Raw genomic sequence first — 17,166 nt, 5'->3', positions numbered from 1 at the left:
CCTGTGGTCCTGCCGCGCGCGCCGGTGCCTGCGCGCCGGGTGGAGCTCGCGGTCCATCTCCGTCCTCTCCGGCCGGTTCGAAGGCTCTGCGGCTCCAGCACTTCGCGGTGGGGGTGTGGGGGGTCGGTGGGGCGCTCTCGGGGACTTGGGACTGACTCACCTGGCGTCCCCGGCTGCGCTGCGATTGCACTCGGAAACTTGGCGGCGCGTTTCGGTCTTTGTCTCCCCGGGGGGAGCTGGACGGCACTTCGGCCAGGCCCGTCCCCGGGCAGGACCGCGTCCCGGGGGCCATGGAGTTCACGGCGTCGCCCAAGCCCCAGCTCTCCTCCCGGGCCAACGCCTTCTCCATCGCGGCGCTCATGTCCAGCGGCGGCTCCAAGGAGAAGGAGGCCCCGGAAAACACCATCAAGCCCCTGGGTAAGTCGGCTGCCTCGCCGCCCCGGTGGGCGGAGGCGGGGAGCTGCGCGGGCTGCGGGGGGCTCCGGAGGGGGACCCTCAGGCCCCAGGCCATAAGTCGGGTGGGAGGGTTTTTCCTTTAAGGCCCACGTTTTCTTTGGGAGCTTCCGAGTCTGAAACACAAGCGGGTTCGCCTCTCGTTCAGGCGGTAGGCGCTCTCCCTCTGCCTAGAATCCCAGGAGGAGTGCGTGTGGGTGGATAGCTCTGTTGGGATAACAACACTGAAGGATATATAATAATAAGACCCATTTCCAAAGACGCTTAACACCTGCTTGTGCAGTTGAATCCAAGGAGACTGCGCGCGACTTCACAAGAAACTAGTTTAATTTTGTTTTCCTCCCGACTGGATAGGCTTCGCTCTTAAACAGGGTTAGTTCTTAAAACCACAGTCAAGGGCTGTAGGGGAAGCCATTTCTTCCCGAGTGGGCCATTTTCTTCACAGAAGTTCTAGACTTATCAATAAGACATCGTTTTATAAGTGCCGGCATTTCAGTAGAGTTTGGCAAAAACATGAGCCAGTCACCATTTCCCAAATTCCTCAACTTTTAGCTTTACTGTTTATTTAACAACCTTTACCATTTATAGAAGACTCTAGGCTGGGAGGACAGGGAGGAACGGGATTATGTTCCCCTGAGCACAAGTGAATTATGTGGGGAGGAAACTGCCAGAGGTGTGGCTCACTGTCCCTTTACAGCTGAGAAAGACCTGTTCTCAGTGTCACCTCTTGGGGCCCCAGGAAATAATTATTTCATATCGCGACCAGCTGGAAGCCCTAAAACAGTGAAAAACATCAAATAGCAAACGGGATAATATTTTCTTTTTAACTCTCCCAATTTTTTCCTCCCTCCCCCCCTCCATTTTTCCCAACAATTTAACGTCTCACATCCAAAACAATAATAATATGAAAGATGAAGCCCTGAAGATGAAAAACAAGGGGCCTGGAGAGAAAAAAAGAGAGAATTAAAATCCGTGTAGCCACTCAGAACTAAGGAAGAAGAAACCGGAAGGGCTCCAGAAAACATAATGTCAAAAAGTCTCTCCTCCGAGGCTCTGGCTTTTTCCTGGCTTTTCCCACCCACCCTCCCATCTAAACCTAAACCTGCCAACGGGATGGAAACAACCAATCAAACAAACCCAGGCCGCACAGGAAAAAAAATCAACCACCAATTCCAAAGTTTGGTTGTGGGACTTGCCAACGGTACCCACTCCTGTTTGGCGCTGCCCCCATCACCTTTTGGTAGCCAGCAGGAAAAGACCATTTCAGGTTAAAATTCCTCCCAGAAGGACAGACAGCAGCCCGGGAAACAAGCGGCTTCAGGGCCACTGTCCTCTCAGCCTTGCCTCCTTGTCTATTTATTTTCCTGAGAAAAAGCACCGATCTACATTCTAAACGATGCCCAGCTCACAGAGCCACCACCCCCCACCCCTCACCACACACCCCGTCTGTGGCTAACCAGCCCCCTGGAGGAACCAGAAGTCATTCGGGTCCCTTTTAGGGGTCAGTTCCACAGAGCACAGTTAGTGACTGTGTAAGCCATGGACTCTAGGCAAGAGAAAGAGGGAAGGCTCTGTTGAGAGGGAATACGGTATGAAACCCTACTGAACTGTTGAAGCCAGGGTAGAGGCCGAAAGTGTCTCTCGACTGCCCATTGAAACACTTTAAGTCTATTTAGAAGCATAGCCTCAGACTTTTCCTGTAAAAAAGCTTTTTTTTTTGAGATATAATTGACGCCTGACATTGTGCGAAAGCATTTCCGTGTGGTTTTCTTCTTCTTCTTCGCTTCCTCCACGTCCCAGCCCTGACGCACTGGTTAGTCCGAGGCTGAGGGAGTTTGCGTTTTTCAATGGTCAGAAAATAAGAAAATTCCCAAGGCTCCCTCTTAATTCCCTGTGAAGACATTATGTGAATAAGCCTCTGGAAATATTCTTAGAGGATAAGATTTTCCCCAAAGCACGGGTCTCTTGTTTTCAGAATGAAAATATAGGGATAAGATAAATAATTGGATGATTTTTAATTTAAAACGTTCCTAGGAGTTGGATTGTTATTGTAAAAGAAGAAAAGGTAAAAATGCTCTATTTGCTGCCCTAAGTCAAGGAGAAATACAGACAAAACATTTTATAGGACGCCTATACGATGTACATACCTACATTTAGAACTGGTTTCAGTTCCTTGGAGGCACTTAGAATAGAGTTGTTTGGTGGTCAGTTTCACATAGCAGATTCAAGTAGTTTCTCATTTTTTAAGGGATGCAAGATAATTGGGATAACTACAAAAGTCACCCACCCTGTATTCCATCAAAGTGACTGGTGGAGACCCAGGCCCTTATCAGCTGTCGGGAAATGTTTGGTTCCTGGTAGTCGTATTCCCGCCTCCTGGTGGATGGCAAAGCCTCCTTCCTACTTTAATGTGCCTGCTAGCCTGGGTTTCGGGTTGGTTTCCTCAATTCTAATATCTTTTTTGTCCAGAAATGGCCCAGAGCACACACTCCTGTGATTTAACCAGGGAAATGCTAGCCTTTCATAAGATCTCAGGCTGGGAGAGACATCGTGCAAATGCTCTCATCCAGTGGTTCTCAACCTTCTGGCCCTTTAAATACAGTTCCTCATGTGGTGACCCAACCATAAAATTATTTTCGTTACTACTTCATAACTGTAACGTTGCTACTGTTATGAATCGTAATGTAAATATCTGATATGCGGGATGGTCTTAGGTGACCCCTGTGAAAGGGTCGTTCGACCGCCAAAGGGTTCGCGACCCACAGGTTGAGAACCACTGCTCTAATCTAACATGCTGAGGCCTATAAATGAGCCAGGCAGAGAAGTGAAATGACTTGATTTTTTATTTTTAACCGCCTCTCCACTCCCACCCACGTTTCCTTCTTCTATGGAGAGGGGGCTTTGAGAGGAAGGGGCTCATCTCTTCACTCCCTGGCTCTCCCAGGACAGAAGTCTCTCTCGGTTGTCCAAGGGGCAGCCCTGGCACCAGCTCCCACAGGCTGTGAAGTCTAGGACTTGGGAGGGATGCAAACAGGAACCCTTGCTTTTTATGCATCGTGGGCACCCCTTTCCGGCCTTCACATGTCTATCCTCCGGTGTGGGCTTGAGTCGTGGTGGATGCCTCTGGAACTCACCCGCGTGGTCCAGTAAGCAAGCAGAGGGCGCGCCACTCCACGGCGCCGCATGCTTGATTTGTATCAGGTGGGTTCTCAGCGGACTTCCTGGAGTTTCTGAGCTTAACTTTTCCAAGGTCAAATCTGGGTCTCTATTTCAGTTGTGCGGCTCTCCTTGCTGCATCTTTGCTCACAGCATTAGCTGCCACGGTCCATTCTCTTGCAGAACAATTTGTGGAGAAGTCATCCTGCGCCCAGCCCCTGGGCGAACTCACCAGCCTGGATGCTCACGGGGAGTTTGGCGGCAGCGGAGGCGGCGGCAGCCCGGCGTCCTCCTCGCTCTGCACCGAGCCGCTGATCCCCACCACCCCCATCATCCCCAGCGAGGAAATGGCTAAAATCGCCTGCAGCCTGGAGACCAAGGAGCTCTGGGACAAATTCCACGAGCTGGGCACAGAGATGATCATCACCAAGTCTGGCAGGTAGCGGGGCCTTGGCGGGGAGGAGCGGGTGGGGAGTGCTCCCTGGGCGGCTTGGGGGCGTTTCCAGGAGCTGGGGGAATCCCTGCGGGTTCGGGTTCGGGTTCGGAGCACGGAGAGGAAGTTGAGAAGTGCTGCTCAGAGAATCCCCAGGCTTTTACTGTCTCAAGATCTGGCCTTGGGAAACCGCACCTCGGTCTTGATGAGAAGGGCACAGGGGCCAGGAATGTCTGACCCCGCAGCCCGGGGGGGTTTGGGGGTGCAGGCTCGGCATCTAGAGGGAGTGTCCAGGGTGCAGGGGCGCGACTGGGTGCTGCAAGGGAGGCAGGTAGCTTCCTTTATCGGGGCCTCAATCCTCAGAAGCCTCCAGTTCCCGCTGAAGGAAAAGTAAAACCTGGGCGGCAGAATGAGGTTTGTAAGGATGGCACTCTGGGGAGGAGGGGCGCTGGCTGTAAGGCCCTTGGCGCCTCTGCAGGGCAGGCTCTGGGCAGGCGGGCGGGCGGGAAGCCAGGCTCTGGGGGTCGGTGTCCTGAGCTCCAGCTCTCAGGACGCTGGGAAATACAGGCAAGGTCCCCCAAGCCCAAGCTGAGACTCCTGCTCCGCTCTCTGTGGCAGGAGCGAGTTTTCTCCCACCCCAGGGAGTTGCAGGGCTGGGTCGCTCCGGAGACCCTGGGTCAGAGCTCAGTGGGCTTGCTGAAAAGCTAGGCTTTTCCATCATCACAGACCTTGGGCATCCAAAACGAAAGGGAACACAACTTTCCCAGCCATGAGACCCCTGTAAAATTATCTAGCACTTCGGTCTCCAAATTCACGTCTCTGGCTTTACAGGAAGCAGAAAGGGCTTGGGGGCCTCTGGGAGGTGGGGGGCGGGGCGGTCTTACCCTTCCCTGCCCTCTAACTCAGCGGCTCTTTGTGTCTCCCTGTGTCAGGAGGATGTTCCCTACTATCCGCGTGTCGTTTTCCGGCGTGGATCCTGAGGCCAAGTACATAGTCCTGATGGACATCGTGCCCGTGGACAACAAGAGGTACCGCTACGCCTACCACCGCTCCTCCTGGCTGGTGGCAGGCAAGGCGGACCCACCGCTGCCGGCCAGGTTTGTGCCTCCAGACGTTTGCCTGTGAACCCTGCCAGCAGAGTGCCCCCTGCCCTGGTGGTTTGAATGTTAAGCAGGTCTGTTTTTAAAGCTCTGAGCTCTGGTAGGATTCCCAGCACAGACACTCTGGGATCAACTATACAAAATACCAGCCCGTCTCTGAGAAAGGCAGGGTTTCTGCCTTTTCCTCTTAATTCATGTCAGAGTTTCCTCAAATGGCAGTTGGAGTATTCGTTAGAAATCTGGGCCCACTTCATATGCCACTCATCATTTCTAGTAGGAAGTGGCTGCCCTAAAATCCTGTTTTTAACCCCTAGAGTGCAGGGGAGTGCGATGGCGCTCCTCCTGTCTTTCGCCAAGGGAGCGCTATCAAAGCTTCGGAATGGCGTCCAGTTCTAATCTGCTTTTATTAGTGATGATGATATTGCTAAATATGTCAATCTAGTAAAGGTTTCCTTAAGTTTTTGAATATGTAACTTCATTTACTTGCGATTCATAATTTTTTCCCTAAACTTCTGTAAAATCAGCAAAAATGCCTTGGCAATTTTAGCATAGTTCCTAGGATATTGGTTGGCACTTAAAGGGTTAAAAAGTGCATTTTTGGAAAAGTGGTTCCTTATAGTAAATATTTGTTCACAATACAGTTATATCTGCACATAAGAAATATCATTCTGGTAAAATGTGGTTGTTTTTGTCCAGAAAGGGTCCAGAGATTTTAAGTTGAAAATTTAAGTGGATAAATGTAATTCAACATCCGGTTAGCTTTTTTTTTTTTTTTTTTTTTACATGAAACATTACTCAATTGGGATATTAGGGATCATACATGTTTACTTTTGTGCTTTCATTGGTAATAATGTTTTCCCAGTAGAACCCTGTTGAAAATATCACGCAGATAAACCGTTATTATTGCTGCTTTGCCCAGTTGATCTTTGGTGGGGTGGGGGGGGGTGGGGGGGTGGGGGGGGCAGGGGGGTTGGATCTCCTGTTCACATATTTGCTTCTGTGAACAATTAACAGCTATAGTGATAGGCTGCGTAGCGATAGTCTTAATACAAAGGATACCAGCTGACTTGCACTCATGGTTCTGAAACCAGGGCTCACAGCTTTCACGTTGTTTTAGGGCTAATGTATAGAATTGACTGAAAGTTCCTATCAGAGCTGAAGCTTTATTTCAGTGGGAAGATTTGGAACGTTGAAGGTCCAGCTGCTTCTTTGTAAGTGTGGAGTCTGGAGCCTTAGTCAAGGCACAGAACCTACACAGACCATTTCCACACACGGTTCACACGGAACATTAGCTTACTTGGCAGCTGATGCCACTGCTGAGCCCACAGTGTGCTGGGCTCCCGGGAGGAGACACCAGAGGAGCCTCCCGGAGCTTCCCATGCCCACGGAGACCAGGGAGGACAGTCCCAACCCTTCCAGGTCAGCACGTTAAAAACAGATTACGTGACTAAAGACATTTTTAAAAATGCTTACTCATTTTTTAAACAGTTTACAATAGATATTAAAATGAACATAATTAGTATTCTCCACTACTTACTACTAAATAGCGGATTCACATTACTTTGAAGCTTTTAAAGGAGAGAGAGATTTTAGCAGATTCCTAACCATTTTTACAAGCAAATCCTCCCCCCACCCCCTTCAAAGTCTTTCCTCTGAGAAGTTAATCACTCTGACTTAGCATTCGTTTTCTTCCTATCTGAAGGTAAGGGGAGCTGTGCAGGCCAGCAGGACTCTGAGGACTAGGACATGCCTTGTTTATATTACTAATCTGCTCTGGTTGAAGGAGGAAAGCATGTACCAATACCCTATCTTCACTGAAGCATGTGTAAGCTATTGCTGGAATTTTAAGTCCCGGGGACCTTGAAAGAAGAGGGGCTTCCTGTATATTTTTTCATTCATCTTAGTTCAGCTTATTTATGTTGAGATCAGATAAAACTATTTAGTGCAGAAATATTCAGTAGGATAGAAGTAGGATGGGATAGAAACATTCGAGGTAATTTAAGCAACTATTCTTTATTATTTAAAAAAAGAAATAGTGCTGTATTTTCTAGCTCCATCAAGGAAAAGGAGGGGAACTTGGGAGGGTGATCATTTTTGTACCGACGCTGGAAATTCCTTGTGGTTTTGTTCTTGGACCCATTTTATTTGAGACTGAACTTCATCAGTCAGTTGTTCCTAATCAGAAGAAGTACTGCTTGACAATATCATTTGACCATAACAATGGGCAAGACTTTATCCGAGATCTGAAATAATGCTCTATTTCCGCATAGAACGTTTCCTTTTCTTTGAAGTAATTGATGTTTAGGTGTGCTGAGCTTTATTGATATGACTACATTTGGTGAATTGATACTGAAGAGAGAACATTTCAGCAGCTTCTGGGACCAGACATGTTCTGGAGCCGTCTTTTTGGCAGGGAGGCTGGGACGTGGGGCTGGCCAGTAAAACAGCTGCACTATAAAGGTATAGCCTTGGAGGGTGACACTTGACGGTTGTGTCGTCACAGAATTCTTCAACTGGAAGGCAGTTTTGAGCACTCCTCCTAAAAAGAGCAGTGGAACAAGCAGGCAGGCAAGCGAACACCTACATGCAGCCTTCCCGGCTCTTGCCCGGGTCCAGGAAGAACCCTTACTTATCGCCCTCAGCCTTTCCTGGGCTTTGCTTCTGAGGGGGAGGGGGGTTGTTTCCGCATGTGCACCCAATGCTTCCATTCTGCATCCCCTTATGTGACAGACCAGGACACTGACTTCTTGTTCTTCACGTGAACACCGCAAGGAAAGGTTTTGTGACCTTTTCCCTGGCCTTCGCCCCAAACATAATGTTTATGTTTAGCTATAGTTACACTCTCCTATAGACAGTTGATATACAAGTAACCTGTTACCGCCAGGAAGGAATCTGTCCTGTTGAATCGAGCACATCCCCTTCCCCTCTCCTGGGACCTTTAGAGGTAGAACAAATGCTCTGCATTTAACTGTGAAAGATTGCACTTAGCAGCTGATCAATAGATGATAAATGCCTGATAAATACTTTTTTTTTTTTTTGCTTGGGCTGTTTACAAATGAATACACTGAATAATTTGAAGCGTTCCCAGCTTGTTTTCATTCTCATCACTTAACAATGTTATGTTGTGTGGACTGTTAAAAGTTCCCAGGTCCCTGTAATAAAGTTACTCTGCCTTGTATTTATAAAGAATATAAACTTTAAATTCAGTCACTTTCAATTTTAAATGATTGCAGTCTCTAGAATTCTTTTTTAAATTCTTTGTTTTCATTGATTTTTAGCAATGCTCATCCTGGGAACTTATTATACAATTAGTATAGCCTACTCTTTCTTTTGAAAATACCTATACCATTAGATCTCATATTTTACAGAAGTAGCCCAGTAACAGATAGATAGGAAAAACCCCACCTTTAAAAATGGCTTGCTCAACAGATGATAGAAAATTTATTAAGTGTTACCCCTTTTAGAGCATTGTACATGAAGAAACACATTTAGAGGTTTTAGAGTTATTTTGGTATTGCTATATTATTAAACCTGACATTATACGGGGTAAATAAAATTCACCATTTATACAGGGGTTTTGTGTTCCTTTGGAATCAGAATATTTTATAACCCACAGAGAGCAGGGTTTTTAAAAACTGCCTCAATGGAATCTCTCATAATTTTCTCAGGCTGTATGTCCACCCAGACTCCCCTTTTACTGGTGAGCAGCTACTCAAACAGATGGTGTCCTTTGAAAAGGTGAAGCTCACCAACAATGAACTGGATCAACATGGCCATGTAAGTACGAGGACGCCTGGGACTGTGTGGATTCCCCAGGACCCAGGACGGGAAGGGAAGGGGATGGAGAAGTCACACAAAACTTCCTCTAATCTCCGCCTGGCCCTTTGCCCCTCCCACCCTCTCACTGTGAATCCTCCCAGCGGTTCTCAACCTGTGGGTCTCGGGTCTCGACCATCGGAAAACACATATAGCATATCAGATATTTACATGATGATTCATAACAGTATCAAAATTACAGTTGTGAAGTAGCAACGAAAATAATTTTATGGTTGGGGGTCACCACAACATGAGGAACTGTATTAAAGGGTCAGGGCATTAGGAAGGTTGAGAACCGCTGCTCTAAGAGAATCTCCAAGTATTCATCTTGTCGGAGGCCATTGTTATGCATGGGGACGGGCCTTTAGCACCATGGATTTCCCAAGACTTTAGCAACTGCTTTCTGCCTTTGCCAATTAAACAAAGAGAACATGCATGTCGCAGGCTACTACAGCCCCTTCTTGGGTTATACACCTGAGTTCTGTCAGTGGTATGTCACATAATGCAGCATAAAAGGAATGGGGCTGAGACACCGCCGCCCCCTTCCCCCCCCCCCCCCCCCCCCCCGCCGCCACTTGGGGGTTGCCCAAAGGGTGTTCCATTGAGCACACTCACCTGAGATGCAGTAGGGTTTATGTCCAGATAAGTTGGAAACCTGTTCACCTGCTTCCAACCTCTGGACAGCACCACCAGCATAGTTATGAATTAACCCCGTTACTCTGACTGGGTCTCCATAAACAAGGCCCCCTGGGGCAAATGGATGTTGGCAACGCCAGAAGCAATTTGTTTGATTTCAGGTCCAAGCCAACCATTTGAAATGATGTCTAAAGAAGCTTGGGAAAGTGCTTTGTACTCATTCTATATCCCCTATGTAGAGTCTTATGAATATGAAAGCAGAGAGAAGTCTTGCAATTAAAAACAAAACAGTTTGATGGTTTGGGGCCAATGAAGGAGTTCATCAAAATGTGGAAAAGGAGCTACTGGAATGCTGAGCTCTTAGCAATAGTTAATAGAACAAACACCACTGAACAGGCCTTTGCACGTCTGATAAGATTTCCTTTTAAGGAACCATCTGTGATGTTACTCTGTGCTCTGAAATAACGAGCACTTCCTATCTGCTGTGTGATTTACAAGGGTCACAGCCTCTAATCCCCACCACACCCTATGGGGTTAATACTGGTTTTGTATGTGCGATGAGGTTGAGGAGGTGAGATCACTGGCTCCAAGATTAAAGAGCTAGAAAGTGGCAGATTCACTATTCTAACCCAGGTCTGTCTAATATCACACCCCCGTTAATAACAATCTGTCCACCTAGCATATATAATTTCTTAACTTTGGAAAATGTAGACATATCTCCTTTGATCTTACCAGACTAACACACACACAAAAAATATTTTAAAGATTTGATTTAAAAACAAATGTATTCTCTACATGACTTTCCCCCATCATTTTAGAAAAGATACTTGAAACGACCTATATTCTCTGCGGTTGGTTTGATAAAATGTGATTTGCAAGGATGATTCTGCAGTAGCCTGTGAAAATGATTTGCTTTAGGAATGGAACAGGGTAGATCCTACTCTTAACACTGAATTTGAAACTCTAGACTTGATGGTTCTTTGTTTGCCTCATTGCAGTTCGGGCTGTTGAGCAATATGAACGCCCACATTCAGTGTTCCCCATGTCTTTGTTGTAGATCATTTTGAACTCGATGCATAAGTACCAGCCTCGGGTGCACATCATTAAGAAGAAGGACCACACAGCCTCGCTGCTCAATCTGAAATCTGAAGAATTCAGGACGTTCATCTTCCCAGAGACAGTTTTTACGGCAGTCACTGCCTACCAGAATCAACTGGTGAGTGCTCCGTTCACAGTTCATCTCCTGAGTAAGTTCATCTCCTGAATAAGATAAGGAATCAGGAGGTCCTTTCGTTTTCGTGAGGAGAACAAGGATCCCAGTACTTGAATCAGTTCTCTTTGGAGAGCGCTACTGCGTATCAGCCAGGGCCTCTCCATGTGTTGAGTGAGCCACGCTCAAGGTTATGAAGGTCCGCATTGCACCATCTCTTCTAGAATCTGTGTACTCTTGGTTAGGTTGTTCACTGCCCACTCTCCGACCCAAACCTGCCCCTATCTGGCTTCTCAAATTTTCTTCTCGAGAAATTACCTGCTCCCTTTTCCTCTTCCTGGTAAAGCCGCCTAAGATAAATAACCGTACACTCATCGATTGCCCCATAAAATATAGACGTTCCATTTTTGTGTGTGCTAAATTAGCACACACATTCTAGCCAACTGCCCACACTCCTGATACTTTAGACACTTTCTGAGGCTTATTCAGCTGTAATTTACAGTGTAATTTAGACATTTATTATCTAAATGTCTCTTTAGATAATAAACTGTAGCAGGCAAGCAGTGTGTATTTAATTAACATCAAGATATTTAATTTATAATATTGAGTTACCTATTGTCTACTCTCTATTGTATCTCACATTTAAAATGTATGCATTTTTTCATTCATATGGGTTAGTTCAATTCAGTAAATATTTATCAAAGTCTTAGTAGGAACTGGGTGCTGTTGGAAGCTTCCCCATATATTTTCTTCTCTCGTGGTGAGCATCATCTTGCAGACTGGGGGTAATAGTGACATTCTGTAGTGAGGAAGCCAAGCTGAGAGAAGGTGAGAAAGTCTTCCGCAGCCGGAGGGACCAGCTGGGATTCTATGTGCTTCAGGAGGAGGAGCCCACACTGGCAGGTTACTTGACAGATTCGGTGGTGTGCACCTCGCTAGGACTTTGCATCTTGCTTTCATTTGAATAGTTATGGGTTACCGGGTCTATGGCTCTGCTCCTGTCTTGATGTTATATTTTGGGTTTTGAGTGAATGACTGTTAGAGTGGGATGGTCCATCAGAGAAGACAGGGTCTTGGGTCTCTCGAGAAAAGTGACACGATAAAGCTGAGCCCCAGCTGGTGTGGCTCAGTGGAAAGAATGTTGGCTTGCGGACTGAAGGGTCCAGTTCCAGTTCCAGTCCAGGGCATGTGCCTGGGTTGCCGGCTTGATGCCCAGTAGGGGGTGTGCAAGAGGCAGCCGATCAATGATTCTCTGTCATCACTGATGTTTCTATCTCTCTCCCTCTCCCTTCCTCTCTGAAATCAATAATAATAATAATAATAATAATAATAATAATAATAATAAAAAAGACCAAGCTGAAAGCCCAGATAGCCCTACTTAAATAAGGAATTGAGAGCCCAGAGCAAGGATGTGGGCCGATGGCTGAGAGGAGGTGTGACTGTAAGGTGTGAGCACCTGTAATTCCTGTACAACTTTGAGGAGGTTTCATGTCACCACTATGGCTGCCGTTTTTCTTACCTGTGACTGGGGCTAAGGACCATGCAGACCATCTTAGGAAGTCCTGTGAGAATCCAGGGACAGACTGTGCATAGTCATGCCTGGAAACCGTAGGCACTCTGTAAGTGAGGCGGGTGGTTACTAAGGACTGTCTCTGGAATGCCCAAAGAGGATCTCTCACCATTGGCATTTTAAAATGTTAGTGGCATATTTTTAAATGAGATACATGAATACCCAAATGTTATCATACTAATCATCTTAAAGTGTGAAAGCAAAACTAAAGGAAGTTTCACAGGATAGCATCTTAGACTTGGTTTCATAAGTGAGGGAGCTGAGTAAATGTTAGCAGGACCTCTCAAACCAAGGTTCATGGGACTAGGAGGTTATTGTTTACATCATTATAACAGCTAGTATTTGGGTGCTTACTGTGTGCAAGGCACCATTTAAAGTGCGTTGTTTTATTTAATCCCCACAGTGATTTTATGTGATGGGAACAACAGTATTTTTGTGTCACCTTCTAGGGATAGCGCCCCCAGGTGACCTTCCCGCACTCCGCTCTATTTGAATCCAGGTGTTGAGTGCAACAGTCAGGGTCCTTATCTCTAAGCTTTAGGTACCTGGTGTCCTCTTGTCCTCTTGGCTTGTGACTCCGACGGACCCCGAGACATCCTTTTTAGAGGGTTTCACCTCTTTATGATCATTTTTGTTTGTTTGTTTTAAACAAGTACTCACTGCTTACCTGCCAGTGTAATGAGATGACAGTGATCTGAGACAGAATGGCCCCTAGCACTGGCTGCATCTGGTAGAAGCCATGTTTGTTAGAAAATGTACCTCATGTATTCCACCCAGATTCAAAAATTAACATTTTGTCACTTTGCCGCCTCCTCCCCATTTCTGTCTCTGTATGTATCCATACTTCCTGTTCATTTAATCATTTGATAATAAGTTGCATGCATCATGATACTTTACCTGAAAATACTCCCACAAATACCTACTGATATGAGAATATTATTTTTGTAACCATAATATCTTTATCAAAGCTAAGAAAAGTATTAAGAATTATTCCTTAATATCATCTAAAATTTAGTTAATATTACAGTTTTCAGGATGGATCAACAAATGTCTTTTATAACCCCCTTCCCCTCTCTGAACTAGATAGAATCCAACTAAAGTTCATGGTTTGGATTTATTACTTTTAATTCAGAGAAACCTCTCTGCATTTTTCCTCAGTATCTCATTTAATTCTGACACCCCTGAAGAAGGCCCTCCTGAGCCCCACTCTTTAGATGGAAAGACAGGTTCAGGGTAGTTAATACACCTGCCCAAGGTCACAAATCTGGATCTTCCTTCCTCCTTTTTGGTGGCATCATGCCAGATTGCAGGCCAAGGACATTACCACTGACAGTGTCAAGGTTTGGAAACTGAGTTTGAAAATGTTGCCCAATGAAAATGGTCAGTTTATTTCTATGTATCTCCCTTTACCTGATTCCTAGCACAGTGCCAAATATATATTTGAAATTCAAGTAATGGTCAAAGATTTGATTTTCAAGCCAGTTTGAATGGTTTATAAACCTCATAAAACCAATCAAAATCCATGTTTAATAAACATATGGGGTGAATAAATCAATTTGAGGATTAGTATTTTCTTTAGTCCTATACAGTTTTCTAAAGTTATCCTTGATGCTTTCTAGGCCTCCCACCTCTGCTTTTTCATTATTATGTCCTGTTTGTGTACTGGCTTTCCTGAAATAAATATAGGGTGTCCCCAAAATGTATACACACACTTTGAATAATTATACAGACAGTTTATTAACATACATTTCATTTTCAAAATTGAGCTACCGGCTTTTAAAGTGTGTATATATTTTGGGGACACCCTGTATATAGGAGATACAATAAATATTTACTGAGGATAGTAGAAATGTTACAAGTTTTCTATGCACAAAAAAACAAGAGAGAAGAAGAAAATTTAAAAGTTCGCATTCAGGATCACCTTCATATGTCTTAACCTTTAGATAGGACTGGTATTTTCACATCTATTAAAAGCCAAATCAGAGTTTTCCAATTTGCGAAAAAGCATCTCATTTATTATGGCTGGTGGTGTTATTTATGAGTAATGGAAAATGGGACTTTTACAAATTATTATTTTTTGCCTCTGGTTTTGGCGAGGAAATGATCACATTTGTCTACATTATTAGATAAAAGCTAAACACATTATACTTTCAACAAACTATCTTATAATTTAAGATTTAAAGGTCATACATTGTTTTGAGAGCGGCAGACCGCTGCCGTCGGGTTGAAGTGTAGGTCAGGTTTCATTTTTAAATGCCTTGGGACAGATCTTTCCCTGATAATTGGAGACATGGTCTCCGAGGGCCAATTTCACCTCGCGCCTGGGAACCAGAGGAGGCCAGTGATGTCACGTGGGCGGTCAGCCCCTGGAAGGCCCCCTTCTCTTTGGCACAGCTGGCATGCCCTCCCGTCATGCTTACGTTTGTCTGCAGATAAGGGGGTGCTGAAAGAGCGGGTGTTTTGTTAGGACATGCATTGTGTTCTGTTATTAAGGTCCTATGTGGAAAAGGGCATATGTTTGACCTGCATTGGTTGGTGATTTGCATATAGGTGCATGCACCCTTAACTACGGGGTTTCTTCCGCACCGTGTGCTGTCCTTACTTGTTCATGCCTTTTCTGCACACCCAATATAAGATATGGCTGCTTTTTAAATTTTTTTTTTAATTATAAGCCATACCTGTGGTTTGGCTAATCAAGACTCTACCTACTGTGTTCACTGGTTGACTAGTTTTGGGTCCTTACCTTTGACACAGGCGACACTGTTCAGCGGTCTTGCAGGCTGCAGGTGTTCTGTGTTAGGGACAAAACAAATGATGTCCAACTGAATCACTGTCTGTAACTCAGGTCCCTTCTCTCATCAGCTCTCAAATGTGTGACTTCTCCAGTTGTTCCAAACTTCATAAAGGGATGTAAAACCATATCTTCAGAGATGAATTTCTATATAGTGACTGGCTTTTATTTAAATGTCCATGGAATAAAACCTGTGCCTGATCTTTAAAAATGCATGATTACCTAGAACGTTAAAATTCCATCTCAAAATTATTTTACCTTAAGATAGAAAATCCAGTAAAATAAAATGCTTTCACCACCCCCCCCCGCCCCCCGTAAACGGAAGAAGAGTTCATTTAGTCCAGCGGTTCTCAACCTGTGGGTCGCGACCCCTTTGGTGGTCGACCGACCCTTTCACAGGGGTCGCCGAAGACCATTCTGCATATCAGATATTTACATGACGATTCATAAAAGTAGCAACATGACAGTTATGAAGTAGCAACGAAAATAATTTTATGGTTGGGTCACAACATGAGGAACTGTATTTAAAGGGCCAGAAGGCTGAGAACCACTGATTTAGTCTCTAACTGGTAAAAAGATGATTTATATTTATGACTGCTTTCTCTGGAAGCGAAGTTCAGCAAATGCTTCCGGGTGATGATAGCTGACAGTCCAGGAGGCTGAGAGTCGAGTGATAGCGCTAGTGAGGAACTGGAGCCCATGGTCCCTGGGCTGCTCACAGTACTCATAAAACCTGCCCAAGATGGGAGTGTGAATCCGGGGTCCCCCACAGTTTTAGTAATAAGAGCTCCATTCAGCTTCCCCCCCTAACTTCCAAAAGCAGCTGTTTTCCCTGGAACTAGATAACATGGGCCATAGAGGAAGTAAATAGCTGGTTATGCCTTGAGCTCCTTTTCTAATTAGTGCACTCGAGTGAAATCATTGCTGTGACCAACTGGTAAGTCGAGGTGTAGGAGAGCACCCTGCATTGTTCTCTAAGCTTTCCGGTTGTTTGAAATTATATCAAAATATAAGGAAAAAAAGTTACCACTGATACTCCTAGGGCTCATGAAGGAGGGATTTAAAGACTGTTGGAAGTATAGCATTCTCATAATGAGAGAAAATCTCAAAGAAATCTGAAAACTGGTTGAATCTAATTCATGTTTTCATTCAAAGCTAAGGTGGTAAGATGTGGTGACATGCCAATCGAACAACATTACGTGTTGGGACTATTTATTCTCCATGACAATGCTACAAGCATCACCTTTACCTTCTGGAAATATAAAGACCAACAAATAAAATGTTCAAAATGCTTTTCAGGGACAAAGTGGGTCAAAAGTCTTTCTTCAATTATTACAACAGATAGAGAATACTTCCTGTCCTTTTAGTTAGTAAATACTCAAAGATAGCTGAATGTTCCACATTTTAGAGGTTTGGTGTGAAAGGACTTCTTTGCAAGTCCTTGGTTTTTCTTTTCTTTTATTATGTATTCGTTTCAGGTGTACAGATTATATGCTTGACATAGTATTCCCCTCGATAGTGTACCCCAACTGGCAGCATACAGTTATCATAATATTATTGACTATATTCCTTATGCCGTACTTACTTCCCTGTGACTTTTTTGTAACTACCAATTTGTGTTTCTTAGTCCCTTCACCTCTTTCACTAGAGCCGTCCAACTCCCCTTCCCTCCGGCAACCATCAGTCTGTTCTCTATCTATGAGTTATTTCCATTCTGTTTGCTCGTTTATTTTGTTCTTTAAATTCCACCTGGAAGTGAAATCATATGTTCTTTGTATTTAGTTTTTCCAGCAGATATTTATCTGCCTCGGTCTCCAGGAAACTTCATTCATTGGTAGATCCGTTTACTTTGTGACTTTATAAATGAGCTTGCCGTGAGTCATTGAGCTTAGAAGCAGACTTCACTGTATCGCTGTGTCGGCAGTTCCAGTCTGAAATTCCCACCTGGGGTCGGCTCACCCTGAAGGTCGCTCACACGGCAGTGGATGCGATGCCACTCTC

General features: G+C 45.0%; 1 protein-coding gene across 1 annotated transcript in view; it reads left to right on the top strand.

Moving 5' to 3' along the window:
* Positions 1 to 290: 290 nt before the first annotated feature.
* Positions 291 to 17,166, top strand: part of TBX20 (T-box transcription factor 20) — a gene marked incomplete at both ends in the record, with an annotated part of 34,746 nt that continues 17,870 nt past the window's right edge. Inside the window, 5 exons of the mRNA XM_081102757.1 lie at positions 291 to 417; positions 3,793 to 4,048; positions 4,975 to 5,139; positions 8,811 to 8,919; positions 10,652 to 10,810. Coding sequence (XP_080958883.1) covers positions 291 to 417; positions 3,793 to 4,048; positions 4,975 to 5,139; positions 8,811 to 8,919; positions 10,652 to 10,810 — 816 coding nt within the window. The remainder of the gene's footprint in view (positions 418 to 3,792; positions 4,049 to 4,974; positions 5,140 to 8,810; positions 8,920 to 10,651; positions 10,811 to 17,166) is intronic.

This window comes from Myotis nattereri (assembly GCF_964212035.1).
Source record: "Myotis nattereri genome assembly, chromosome: 11".
In the NCBI taxonomy this organism is placed as follows: Eukaryota; Metazoa; Chordata; class Mammalia; order Chiroptera; family Vespertilionidae; genus Myotis; species Myotis nattereri.
This window is presented reverse-complemented; position numbering and strand designations above follow the sequence as displayed.